The 14,392-nt window shown below is 42.6% G+C and overlaps 1 protein-coding gene across 2 annotated transcripts in view; it reads left to right on the top strand.

Annotated features, from left to right (window-relative positions):
* Window positions 1–14,392, top strand: part of USP13 (ubiquitin specific peptidase 13) — a 106,902-nt gene that overhangs the window by 44,604 nt on the left and 47,906 nt on the right. For both annotated transcript variants that reach the window (XM_032875406.1, XM_032875407.1), the window contains exons 5-10: window positions 872–1,014; window positions 2,603–2,787; window positions 9,745–9,839; window positions 11,148–11,335; window positions 13,271–13,342; window positions 13,705–13,798. In XM_032875406.1, coding sequence (XP_032731297.1) covers window positions 872–1,014; window positions 2,603–2,787; window positions 9,745–9,839; window positions 11,148–11,335; window positions 13,271–13,342; window positions 13,705–13,798 — 777 coding nt within the window. The remainder of the gene's footprint in view (window positions 1–871; window positions 1,015–2,602; window positions 2,788–9,744; window positions 9,840–11,147; window positions 11,336–13,270; window positions 13,343–13,704; window positions 13,799–14,392) is intronic.

Below are 14,392 nucleotides of genomic sequence, written 5' to 3' on the forward strand. Positions count from 1 at the left end.
TAATGCTTCTATGGACATTTGTGTAAGTTTTAGCATGGGCACATGTTCTCATTTTTCTTGGATATATACGTAGGAGTCGAATTGCTCAGTTTAACTATTTGTGGAACTGCCAAACTGTTTGCCAAAGTCACTGCCCCATTTTACATTCCCACCAGAATATGATTTTAAAGACAGTTAGGAATAGTTGTTATAGCATTAAGCAAATAGCAAATGTAGCGATAGGCATATGTGCTGGATTAATTGGGTTTAGGAGAAAGCAGAGAATTTGCACCCCCTTCCCCTGTGGTCAGTTGGTGCCAAGCTGGACATCACAGATTTGCTCATGATGTCGACTGATCTGGCCAGAGACACCTAGGCATGTTCCTGTCCAAGGTCACATTTGCACCAGATTAAGACATGGAGCCATGCTGCTTGCATTCCATTCAAATGCCCTTGACCGCATGCCATTGTGTGATGAGTTGAGTATATTGGATATCTGGGTGTATATTTGTTAGAGGAAAACACTCACTTGGGTAAATCCTAGGCATTTCTGTAGCTAATTTGTCTTGTAAATCCTTCACCGAATACTTTTCACTGTGCTTGCTAAGAAATAGTTAAATCTGACTCCTGTGCTTGGCTTTACAAACTGGATTGGGTTCCTTGCTATCTTCTATCCTTGTCAATACTACACACTCCAGATTAGGAACAAAATTGAGCTGGATTCATGGAGAAAGTCCTGGAATCTGCTAACTGGGATCTTGCTCTTATGGTCACTGCTGTCTGAATTTTTTTGGATCAGGCTGTATTTATTAATAAACTTTTAAACTTGCTTTCTAGAAGTTGCTTTCCTCTCAGGCTGTTTTTACACATAACATCTGGGTTTGTATTACAGGTAACAATTGCTTGTGATGCGGTTCTCAGCTCAAAATCTCCATATAGGAAGCAGGACCCAGACACATGGGAAAATGAATTGCCAGTATCCAAATATGCCAATAATCTTACCCAGTTGGACAATGGAGTCAGGATTCCTCCAAGGTGAGTGTCAAATAGCTAAATGGAACTTTACCCCTTAAAACTGGCCAAAGGAATATTTATGCTTCTACCCCTTCTCCGAACCGGCAGTTATGTATATTTTTACCAGATGCTGCTGATTAAAACTAAGCTCAAAATTCTTTCTAAAAAGATCTGTACCTTTGTAGAGGCTGAGCATGGCCAGTCCATACCGCTGAGCTCATTCCCCACCCCTCGGCTCTCAGCAGCAAGCACCCGCTTGAAGGTGCTCTTTGCTTGAGGGCTTTCTCTGCCTGCTGAGGCCAGGTAGGCCTGTGCATGGGACAGTGAGAAATGCCACGGAGTTAATGCTCCCTCCTGTCCTCCTGGAACAGCCCTCAACCAGTGACTGGTGTGGATGGATGAATATTCTGGACCCTGACTCCTCGAGCGGCCGTCTCCTGGAGCTCCCCAACTACACAGAGTCTGAGTTTCCCATGGCGGTCATCTGCTTGTTGACATACCTGGACTGGCTTCCTGCCCTTTCCAGTCTTCCTTCCCTCCATTTCTTCCTGGGATCACCTCCTATACGAGCTATTTACATTCAGACCTTTGTTTCAGAGTCCGCTTCTAGGGGAACTCAATATTTTTTTTTTTTAAGATTTTATTTAGTTATTTGACAGACAGAGATCACAAGTAGGCAGAGAGGCAGGCAGAGAGAGGAAGGGAAGCAGGCTCCCTGCTGAGCAGAGAGCCGGATGCAGGGCTCGATCCCAGGACCCTGGGTTCATGACCTGAGCCGAAGGCAGAGGCTTTAACCCACTGAGCCACCCAGGCGCCCCTGGGGGAACCCAACATTTACATTTGTGACAACATTTGGTTGTCACCCTTGTGGCTGGAATGCTCTTTGGGCATATTAGCATCTCCTGTTAGGTCTGTTGTGTGGACAGAGGCAGGTGCTCTAGTCTTGTGGAATCCTGACTGTGCTGCCTTCACATTCTGTATGGTCGTAGGGGAAGGCGGGCCACTTCTGGGCCTCAGCTTCTCCCTTTGACAATGGGGCTGGGGATACTGATTCTGAAGGGTGTTAAGTAGAATTAGATGATCAAACTTCTGTAGGGTACTTGGCATGTACCTGATATTAAACTTCAGTGAAGTTGACATTTTTTCTCCTTCGTTCAGATCTGCTGTGTAGTAGGATTTTGTTTAAATGGGTTTTACTAGGTGTGGTTAATGCTTTAGAACTTTATGTGTTTATGCAAATAGGATCCTGCATGTTTTTGACTTATTTGAGCTCCACTGTCCCTCATGTAGGAATTTGAAGGAAACAACCTCACCTCCTGGCTGCAGGTTCTGTGTTTTTTTTTAAAGATTATTTATTTGGTCATTTTTTTAAAAGAAAGAGTATTTATTTACTTGAGAGAAAGTGAGAGCAAGAGAGAGGCAGAGGGAGAAGAAGGCTCCCCAATGAGCTGGGGGCTTGATGTGGGCTCCATCCCAGGACTCTGGGATCATGACCTGAGCCGAAGGCAGCCGCTTAACCCACTGAGCCACCCAGGCCCCCCTTGGATGTTAGTTTTCTAGCTATACCTCGAGTTCCAGTGATCCTAACTGCTCTTCCCTGACCTTTCAGTGGTTGGAAGTGTGCCAGGTGTGACCTGCGGGAAAACCTCTGGTTGAATCTGACTGATGGCTCCGTGCTGTGTGGGAAGTGGTTCTTTGACAGCTCTGGAGGCAACGGCCATGCGTTGGAGCATTACAGAGACATGGGCTACCCTCTGGCCGTGAAGCTGGGAACCATCACTCCTGACGGGGCAGGTGAGTGTGCCTTTACTAGCTTTGGGAACTTGCGGTGGCTCCTCTTAACTGAAATGGTGCCTTCATTCCTGGTTGGAGGGTGTAGCCTCTGGATGCAGCTCAGGTCTGAATCCTGATTCTGCCTCCTACTGGCAAGTCTTCAAATCCTTCTCAGCCTCATGTTCCTCATCTGGAGGATGATTGTGGTAGCTCCCTCACAGGTCTGTTGATGCACCAAAAGCATTTAGCCCAGTGCGCACAGTAAGGCCTTAATAGGAGTAGGTTGCTAGTGTTACCTGTTTTTACTGTCTTTCTGTATATCTCTTGGCTAAGAGGACAGAGGGGTAGGAACCAGGACTTGTGAAGTGAGCAGGGATAATCAAATCCAGCATTAAAACAGTAGAGGGAAGCCCTAGAATTCATGATGGGAGTTAGCATCATTTTAGAAATGGAGTCATAAAGGAGGGGGATTTTATTTTATTTTATTTTTTTAAAAAGATTTTATTTATTTATTTGACAGATAGAGATCACAAGTAGGCAGAGAGGCAGGCAGAGAGAGAGAGGAGGAGGCAGGTTCCCTGCTGAGCAGAGAGCCCGATGTGGGGCTCGATCCCAGGACACTGGGACCATGACCTCAGCTGAAGGTAGAGGCTTTAACCCACTGAGCCACCCAGGCGCCCCAAGGAGGGGGATTTTAAAGGATATTGTGTGTCAGAGTCCTTGACAGTGGCTGGTGGCCAAGGACTAGACTTGGTTCCTACTTGTACTGCCAGCTTCAGAATTCGTTCTTTTTCTTTATGTTCTCACACCATATGCTCTCAAATGTTAACTTTTGGCCATGTTTGCACCATGCTTTCCATCTACCATTTTGTGTTGGAAAAGGGAAATAATACCAGGATCAATAATGAGAAACTTAAATGCTGAGCAAGGGCCATAAGAATCCATCATCTAAGCATCATTGAAAACATTTATCAAGTAAGTATAGATCTACGCCAACACCTAGGTCAGTCGTCTTCATCTTTCCAAGTTTTAGTCTCTATTTTTTTCTTTATTCTAAGGTCAGATGATATTTTTAGGAGACGTACCAAGACATTCGTCTTTTCTTCTGTTCTCCTTCTCGGACTGAATTAGCCTTCTTCAGAGTTAATTGGCTAGGATGTTTTCTCTAACGGTGGCACACTTCTTGTCTACCATGCCTTTCCACCAAACTGGTTTTGTTTTTCATCTGTTTTGTATTTGAGGGCTGACCGTTTGGCCACGTAAAGATTCTTTTGACTCACATTTTGGATAATCTTCCTGCTTCCGGAGTTAGTGGGCTGATTTTGAGCTCCTTAGAGATAAGTAGCTGCAAGAGGATAACCCTCCGCACAGTCCAGGGTGAATCCTATGAGTTCCACGATCGGAGGAGGAAAGTCGGGTCGCGCCGCTGGTTTGAGGGTTACGGCAAGTTGCTTACAGTTCGTTGTGTTGAATGCTGTACCAGGCAGCCATCCTAACTAAGGCTACAGAGGGAAGGGTTTGTAATATAGGAGTTCTAGTGGGTAACATTGTGTGGGGGGGGAATCATTTGAATGTGTGTGTGTGTTTTAAGATTTATTCATTTAGAGAGAGAGAGGGAGCGTGTACGCATGTGTTTGTGACCATGCGGTTGTGGGGTGCAAGGTGAGGTGCAGGCAGAGGGAGAAGGAGAGAGAATCCCAAGCAGAATCCACCCTGAGTATGGAACCAGACGCAGGGCTTGATCCCATGACCCTGAGCAGAAACCAAGAGTCAGATGCCTGACTGCGCTACCCAGGTGCCCTGCATGTATCTCCTTTCTGTGTTGGTTTTTGTAGTGATTTGATAAGACCAGTTATTAGAAGCCCAGTTCCCAGAACAACCTAAGACTACCATTATTTGTATGCATGGCTTGGTTTTAAAATTTTGGTTGTTTGAAGGCAGAGCTATGTCTCACTCATCTTTGGGTTCCATATAAAATCTTACACGTGGTAGGCATGAATACTTTTGTTAAATAAACTGACTGGTACATATTTACATAATTATATTATATTTAAATGTATGTGAATAATAAAGGCAAGGGTTAATTCTGTTCACTACATGTCTTTAATTTTCCAGAAGCTTTCTTTCGAGCATGAAACTAATTTTCAAACTATGATTTAGACTTTTTTCTTTTTTTCATCTAAAGTTTTTTCCTTTCAGCTCGAGGAAGGAACATGTTATTTTTGCCCCTTGATTACACAAGGAGCAGATATTCAGTGTAACATATTAAGAAAACAGAAAAATTTAGAGACATAAATAAAAATCACCAGGAATATCATTTGTCAAATCACTTCTCACAATTTGGATATTTCCTTTCAGTTTTGTTTTCTGATTTAGGGCCTTGATCAATTCTTATACAACCACCCAGACTACCCCTGCCCCACATTTTTACAAAAATGGAATCACGCTGTGTAAAGTTCTATTCCTTGTTTTCTTCTACTTAACATTAAATATACATGCATATATATATTTTCCATGTTATTAAATACTCTTTAGTATCCCATGATAGTTCCATAAATCATTTAATTTTTCTCCTGTTAGTTGTTGTAATTTTTTTGCTATTCTGATGAGCATCCTTGTATATATGGAACTCTTTGGATGTTTGTCTGACAATATATTTAAGATCAATTTTTATGAACAAAGGGTTGAACCTTTTAAATTTTCAGTTGCCAGATGAACCATGAGGGACTATGGACTTTAGGAAACAGAGGGTTTTAGAGGAGAGGGGAGTGGGGGGATAGGTTAGCCCGGTGATGGGTATTAAGGGGGGCACGGACTGCATGGAGCACTGGGTGTTATACACAAACAATGAATCATGGAACACTACTTCAAAAACTAATAATGTACTGTATGGTGACTAACATAGCACAATAAAAAAATAAATTTTCAGTTGCTGAATTTCTCTTTTAAGGAGTTACAGTAATTTACATTCCCATTAACAGTGTATGAGAATACCCATTTCAGCAAATCTTTGACAACTTTGGGTATTTATTGTTTTTAAAAACCCTCGCTAATCTGGTATCTTGTTTTCATTTGCTTTACTAGTGAGACTGAACATTTTTCATAATATTTTTGGCCAATTTGTACTTCTATTTTTGAGTTTCTTAGGTTGATTTTCTAGTAGGCTTATGTGTAGGTGTTCCTTCTTGTTTTAAAAAAAAAAATCTTCAGCTGCTAAGAATATTAATTCATTATCTGCTATAGTTAAGGTTTTGGTTTTTTTTTTTTTTTTTTTTTTTTTTTTTTTGGTTTGGTTTGCTTGTTTGTTTGTAGAGGAGGGAGAACTTTTCCTTATATAATTGAGATTTTTGAATAAATATTCCTGTTTTGATCATAGAAGGTGTAAAACAAACAGCAATGTAGATCATCTAGCCTGTGATGAGGGTTCTTGAATTCATTCACCTGAAATAATTTTCACTTTTTGAAGAAAGATCCGGATTTGATTTCTGCTTGTCTTGTGCAGAGTTGGTTTTAATGATTATTTTCAGTCTAATTATCATATTAGCTTATGGGATACATCAATTTTATGTTACTTTTTAAAAGTCTGTTTAATAGATGGCTAGCTACAACTCATTTGTTTTAAAGCCAAATAAGTTTATGAAAACATGCCTGTAGTTTCCCTTAATGTCTGAGGATGAGCCTTGTGGAGATTGAGGCACAGGAGCGCAGGGTGCCCTCTGTCCAGGGGCAGGTGGCCACCTCCTGGTGAAGATACCATTGACAACGGTCTCATTTCCATATTTGCTCGGCTCACTGAGGCTAATTCAACTCGCAAGAGAGAAAGTGTTTATTTTTTAGGTTATAGTGAGAACCACAACTGCCTGTAAGTGGGATGTTGATGTTGGCTTGACCAGCACATTCCTTTCCTGCAGGGAGCTGACTTATATTTAGAGTACCGCTTAGTGAACATGGAATCCAAGCAGGTTGTGGACTCAACTGTTTAATGGTAATGTGATCTGATCATCCCGGTTTCCTTCTCCCCAGTAAAGATATACCTGTTTGGTGAAGACCTCCTACTTACCTTGAGGTTGCAACTTAGAATCGGTTCTTCCAAGGAGTCTGGACCACCTAGGCGAGGCCATGGTGGTGGCCTGGGTCATAAAAATGGCCCCCATATCAAATTCCATTCTGGGTCTCCATGAGCACAGTGACAAACAAACCAAGAAACAGATCGCGAGACAAACAAACAAATAAAAACTTTCCTCTGTGGGAGGAGACATTGATTTGGCAAAAGCAAGGATGAGGTTCTTGGTAGGAAGGGAGTGAGGAGGGACAGAGATAGGAGAGAGTGTTTTGCTCTTCTGTTGTGAAACTAGGTTACCTAAGAAGAAGCCTAAGTGCCTTGGTGATTGCAGGAGAAGCTTCTGGAGATGCCCACAGCATCTGTGAACCTGCCTGGCCCCAGGGGCCCCTGTACCAGCTCAGTAGCATCTTACGGTGCTCTTTCTTGAGTCCACTTCACATTTTTTTTTTCTGTGACTACATGTCATTTTTAAGTTCTTCATCCTTGCCAAATTCGAGGATCACAGTTCATTTTTAGATTTCTTGTATGTTACTCATTCAACTGTTGTCATTGGGGTAAAAAAAATAACTGTGTGTCTGACCAAATCATGTCACATCTTTGGAGCAGTTAATGACTGGAGGGAGGAAACATTAATTTCTCAATATGGCATGAGTCTAACAAATTAAGAATTATAGAGTGTTGTGTGGTTTTCACTTATTTCAAAATCCTAGGCCAATGCCAACTGTTCAGCTCTGGCAACTTTGTTATTTTCTAATGAATCTCAAATAATTAGAGGCTTAAAGTCTTAAGTCTTCAAAACTATTTCAATTGTTAATAATAACCGAAGTTAAAGTGCCTAGGAAATGTCATTTTCACATTCAGTCAGTATCTGAGTGGTATTTTTCTTGTCACTTTCCATAGATTAAAAATATTATTTATGTATTTATTTCAAGTTATTAAAGATTTTTGTTGGTGGTTTTAGCATTTAAACTTTTTCTTAATTTGTTAAGAATTTCTTAGGAAATTCTTAAGTTTTTCTTAATTGGGCTGGGGATTTTGTCTTTTGTTTTTGCTTTTGAGAGCACTGAATTATACTAAAGAAAGACTATAAAGGAAGGCTGCTCATCTACAGGTTAAAATGGGCCCCTGGAGGAAGAGGGACAGCCAAGAAAGCTATACAACATCTAATCTATTAATAATAGAAAGACTAACTTCCTTTGGTGGCAGTGAGTCTCCACATATCTCCACATATCCACATATTTGGGTCAGAAGATCACCATAGGTTGTGTGTGTATTTTTTTTCCTCCTGGTGCCATTCCAAAGAGGAGGAAAATCACTGGGCAATCTATCTTTTAGTGTCCTAAAGAATGCTATTTTTTTCTTTTTAAAAATTTACTTACTTATTTTATTTTATTTTTTAAAAATATTTTATTTATTTAGTTGGGAGTGAGAGAGAGAGAGAGAGAGAGAGAGAGAGCAGGAGCAGGGGGAGGGGCAGAGGGAGAGGGAGAAACAGATTCCGCACTGAGCAGGGAGCCTGATGCAGGACTTGATCCAGGGACTCCAGGATAATGACCTGAGCTGAAGGTAGACATTTAACTGACTAAGCCATCCAGGTGCCCTTGTTTACTTATTCTAGAGAGAGAGAGAAAGAGAACATAAGTGGGAGGGGCAGAGGAAGAGAGAATTTCAAGCAGACTTCAAAACCAGCGTGGAGCCCAACCTGGGGCCCAGTCCCACCACTGAAGATCATGACCTGAGCCAAAACCAAGGATGGGACACTCAACTGACTGAGACACCCAGGAGCCCCTGCTATCTTGTTAATTATTTTCCCTGTAATAGATTTTGTTTTTCCAATTTAGGAGTGAAGAAATTGGGGTTTTTGACTCTCCCTTCCAATTAAGGGCTTGGAATGGTGCTTCATCACGTCTCTGAGTCTTCTGAGAGAGCTAAAGAAATAGTCTGGTGTAGAAGAAAAAGGACTGGGTGAGGGGCCCAGATACCTAAGTTCTGGGCCACCTGTGGGGTTTGAGGCAAATGACTGAACCTTGTGAGCCTCTTTTCCTCATCTGCAAAATGGGCCTGAAGATATCTGTCCCCTCCCCCACACTGCACTACTGTGTAAGGACATACAAGGTGATGGACTCCATAGCTTCTGTGGGGATTTGCCAGGAAGGTCAAGATGCCAATCCCTCAGGCCCTGGGACTGGTGGGCCAGGAACCGCCCGAGTTACCCCGCTGGACCATGTGCACCCTCATTTGCTGTGTGTGCTACGGGGTGGACACATTTGGGACGTACTGAACAGTCTTCACTGAGTCCACTGGGGCGGACCACTAGTGTTGGAAAGAAGGGATGAAAGGGCAGGTGGGAGGTGGGAGCCGGCAAGCTGACAGGTCTGAGGCTGTGGAGGAATTCCACAGGCAGAATTTTGTTTTGTCTTGGACCTAACACCTCACTCCAGCTATTTAGGTGCTCCTGAGGGCCTCTGTGTCCCCTCACAGGCTCTCCCTTCCACGGTAGGTGGTGCCATTCTCTCCTTTCCCACCCTTCCCTCCTCCTGCACTGTTGTTATGTCAGTGTGGTTTTGGTTATAAAATCAATTGTTAGGCATGGACACTGGTCTAATTTCAATTATTTTAACTTTAGACACTGCTTTCTCAATATTTTTTTTTTGTTTTAGAAAACCTTTAAAAAATTAACTTTCTGAAAGTAAAAAATTGACATATGGGTATAATTCCAAAATAGGCCTATTAATTATGTTTGTTGTTGATCATCTGTCTTTCCTCCAGTTGAGTGTAACTCACAGGAGGTTTCTGTTGGCTTTATTCACCGAAGTATCCCAAGCCCGGTGCACAGTGAGAGCTCAATAGATACATGTTGAATATTGAAGGACTTGATTAAAGATCTCGTTCCTTGTTTTCTCTTCACCTTGTAGATGTTTATTCTTTTCAAGAAGAGGAACCTGTTTTGGATCCTCATTTGGCCAAGCACTTAGCGCATTTTGGAATCGATATGCTTCATATGCATGGGGTAAGGAGGTCTACTTTGTCTGTATTCCTACCTTGCTGGGAGGGAACACTTTAGTTTCTTTAATATGTAATTGCTGTAACAGGAATCTTACTTTTATAGATTTCAGGTTTTAATGTTTGCCTTCACTTCTTGAATTTAATTAATTAGCATTTTCTTTTGGCTACCAGCCTAAATTTTTTTTTATGTTATAATAAAAATGGCACCTCATCAAAAGTACCATTTGTTTTAGTTGGAGTTTACTTGTGAAATTTCTGTCTGTTTTGATGGATAGTTGCATGAATCACTCCTTGTTCACTGAAGCGAGAAGGTACTGGAAGATGACCTTTAAAATTATCTGTGACCGACATCACTTTAATTAATTTCAGGAGGGGAAGCTGAGCTCGGGGGTGGAAAGAAGAAGCCAACATGTTGTCGTTGATGGGGAGAGCTTTGCTTCATTTAATATTGTGTTTTCAAGCTGGTATCATGACTGTGTAACGCCCGTTCCTGTGAGGAGCTGCTGCGGTGTGCGTGCTGTGCTCGGACCCTCCCCTCCCAGCCCTTCTCCCTCTCCTCCGGCTCTCCTCCCCTCTCTCCTTGTCCTCACTCATGTTCCCCTTTAATTTATGTTCTCTGCTCCTCATTAAACCTTCCTCCTATTTCAAGGCACTTCCAAGGCACATGATTTTCCTTCATTTTCCTGTCCAATGGCCTTGCCTTTCTGTTTGCTGGATTGCACTGTATTTTTCCTTGAAATTACTAGCTTCTTTCCGTTCCTGTTTGTCTTTCTTCCTCCTATCTTCTTTCCTCTCGGTCTCTTTCCCTTTCATTTTTAAATCTTTAAAGAGTGTGTGTGTGTGTGTGTGTTTACTGTGGAAAGACATACATAATTTAAAATTTGCCAATTTAACTATTTTTTTTAAAGATTTTATTTATTTATTTGACAGACAGAGATCACAAGCAGGCAGAGAGGCAGGCAGAGAGAGAGGAGTAAGCAGGCTCCCTGCTGAGCAGAAAGCCCGATGTGGGGCTCGATCCCACAACCCTGAGATCATGACCCGAGCCGAAGGCAGATGCTTTAACCCACTGAGCCACCCAGGCGCCCTGCCAATTTAACTATTTTTAAGTGTGCAGTCTGTGGCATTAAATACATTGACAGTTTTGTGCACCATCACTACATCAATCTCTTTAACTAGATGATTTTTCTGCTTAGCTTGGGGAACCAAAGGGGCAGGAATATCCATTGCTGTTAGAAATAATTCTTGGGATGTGAGCTTTGGGTGATAATTATACAACTAAAGTTGGTTTCCTTCAATGACTTTGTCCCAGACAGAGAATGGGCTTCGGGATAATGACATCAAGCCGCGGGTCAGCGAGTGGGAAGTGATCCAGGAGACCGGGACAAAGCTGAAGCCCATGTATGGCCCTGGGTACACGGGTCTCAAGAACCTGGGCAACAGCTGCTACCTGAGTTCTGTCATGCAGGCCATCTTCAGCATCCCAGAATTCCAGAGAGCGTAAGTGTCCCCCCGTCCCCCCCATGGACCTGGGCACACAGCGCTGCCCTTGTCCGTCACAGTATGTGCCGGGGAAGCCTGTCTTCAGCTGCAGGACATGTCACCATAACTACGTGGTGTGGCTTCTTGCACTGAGGCTGGGTGAGAACCGTTGCTAAGTGTTACAGGAATCAGGTGACATATCTGAAAGCAATTTGAAAGGGGCTGTCCCAGAGAAGTGGGCTCTGTTAATTTTGACATAGGTACATAATCTGGAGTACAAATTCAGAGTTTGTAGACAGCAGGTGCCTGCAGGTGTCCAGTAGTAGAGGTCATTGTTAACTACTAGTGTGTTGTGGTTCTCTTCTAGGGCTTTGTCGCAATAATCCCTTTTCTGTTGGTTTATAGGTAATCAATTATGGATATTGGTTATGTGATTACATTATATGAATGTATTTGTTCAACGAATGTTTTTTGGGTGCCTTTTACATGTCATATGCTATTCTAGTGCTGGAGATGCTGTAATTTAGAAAATGTATCTGCCTTCATTGAGATTATACTCCAGTATATAATCTCTAGAGAGATAATAAACAAGGAGATAAGTTATAAAATTGCAAGTACTGATGCATGCCAAGAAGAAAGTCAGCCAGGGTCAGGTGTTGGGGACTTAGGAGAGGTGGGGAGGTGCCTTTTAAACAGATCTGAGATGGAGCAAAGGTCTATGGAGAGAACATTCTGGGAAAGAGATAGCAGATGGCATGACCTTGAAGCAGGTGTGAGCTTGGCACGTCCTGGCAAAGAAGGGCACGTGGCTGGGGTGCTGTGGGCTAGGGAGAGGGATGGGAATGAGGTCAGATAAATGGGCAGAGCTGGGTGCATGAAGTGCCAGGGAAAGGGATCTGCTTCTGGATTCTTCTCTCTAGAGCTTTCACGTTCAGAGAGTCAAAGCCTGAAGATGGAAAGATGAACAGCACAAAGCAGAGGGTGTGCAATAGGAAATGAACTTAAGAAGTGAAAGAAACGAGATGAGAGATGGGTGGTGGAAGTTGGCACTGCTCTGTCAAAGTAAGCTGGTCAGAAGGCAGCGGCTGGGGCCTGCTCAAGGAAGCATGGACAGGGCAGAGTGTTTCAGAGCAGGGGTTTGGAGCCAGGCTGCCTGGGTGCACTCTGGGTTTCCTCACTCCTTTCCTGAGTAACTTTGGAAGCATCCTGATTTCTCATCTCTCTAATGGGTAACTATACCCATGCCTTCCTTGTGTGGTTGTAACGAAAACCCAAAGAGGTTATACAGAGAGCCCCCAACAAGTGGTATTTGTCACTGCTATTATCATCGTTCATTTTGATAGGATTGACATAATTCCTAGCCTTACCATTTAAAAAAAAAATTATTTGACAGAAAGAGAGAGAGAGACAGACAGACAGAGAGAGCATAAGCAGCCAGAGTGGCGGGTAGAGGGAGAGGGAGAAGCAGACTCCCCACAAAGCACAGAGCCCGACATGGGGCTCAATCCCAGGAGCCTGGGATCATGACCTGAACTGAAGGGAAATGCTTAACGACAGAGCCACCCAGGTGCTCCTTACCATTTGTTTTTGAAATGGTAATTGTGATGGCATAAACTGGTGGCTCTTGACCCTGGCTACATGTTATAATCACTTGGTGGACTTTGAAAAGATGGCAAATCCCAGGCCTCAGTCTCAGGCAGTGTCATTTGAACATCTGGGGGTGGCTCTGGCTTTGGTATTTTCTGGAAAAACTCTATAAGTGATTCTAACCTGCACCCACTGCCAGAAGCACGGGCATTTTAGGGAGGCCCATGAATATGGCTGCAGAGGTAGGATCTCAGAAAAAGTTTTCTGTGGGTGGATGAAAGGCAAGAAGGTCTTCACTAAGGATGCGCTTACTTTGTTTCTGTTCTTTCAGTTTTTATGTTTTGACTCTCCCTTCTCATTTTCTAGGTATGTAGGAAATCTTCCAAGAATATTTGACTACTCTCCTTTAGATCCAACACAGGACTTCAACACACAGATGTAAGTACTGATTGAAAAGTATCTAAAAGTATTTTAGGAAAACACCCAGTGATTGAGCATAATGGTTATTGCTGGGTTGCAGAATTAAAGGCAGTTCTCTCTCTTTTAAAAAATTTTTCTGTAACAAAAGTGTTCTAAAATGAGCATGTGCTACTTTTGTAAGAAGAAATATATTGATAGTTATTTATAAAGTACCTAGGATGGTTTGAAATGGCATCATTTATCGAGAAAAATCAAATAAATAAGTTATTTTTGAGTCATCAAGCTAAAATGTTCCACCTAAAAGCATTCATAGGTAATGCTAATGTCTTTATGGGGAAACAACAATGACCTTTTTGTTTTTCTTTCTCCCTCCTGTGCAGGACTAAGTTAGGACATGGCCTTCTCTCGGGCCAGTATTCAAAACCTCCAGTGAAATCTGAGCTCATTGAACAGGTGATGAAGGAGGAACACAAGGTATGTGTCCCAGTGTTTGCCATGTTGAGATGCAGGTAGGAGGGGCCTTTGCCAACTAGAATGTGGATTTCCTATGATTTGGCACATGGTGGCTATAAATTTAGCAAGCTGTCAGAATAACTGTTTCATTTTGGAGTCTAGGGTGTCTGTGTGCTCTTAAAACTTATGGTAAGAAATCGCTAGGGTTGGTGTTTCTAGTGACAGTTGCTTTATGAATTATAAGTGAGTGTCATCCTAAACGGTTTTCAGAACACTGTTCTTCATAACATAGAGCTGAGATGGGAGGAATAAGCCTTATACAAATATAAACATTTTCTCCTTGGTAACATAATCTTGGCCCTTATAATATCTGTCTCCTCCTAAGCCTCGACTTTGTTTGCTAGGATTTTTCCAGAAGCTGGTTGTTAAAAAACAGCACACACATTCCTGTTCTTCCCCCTTCTCCACCCCACTCCCACTGAGTTGCTGAGGATTCTGAATTTCTGGAGAGGTCTGGGCACTCCCCATTTTTGGTCAGCTCCCAGGGGGTTTGTCAACACACTCAGGTATGAGAAACTCAGTTGGCCACTCAGTCACTGTTTATGATAGGATAAC

This window comes from Lontra canadensis, unplaced genomic scaffold, assembly GCF_010015895.1.
Source record: "Lontra canadensis isolate GAN:19392208 unplaced genomic scaffold, GSC_riverotter_1.0 scaffold56, whole genome shotgun sequence".
NCBI classification, from domain to species: domain Eukaryota; kingdom Metazoa; phylum Chordata; class Mammalia; order Carnivora; family Mustelidae; genus Lontra; species Lontra canadensis.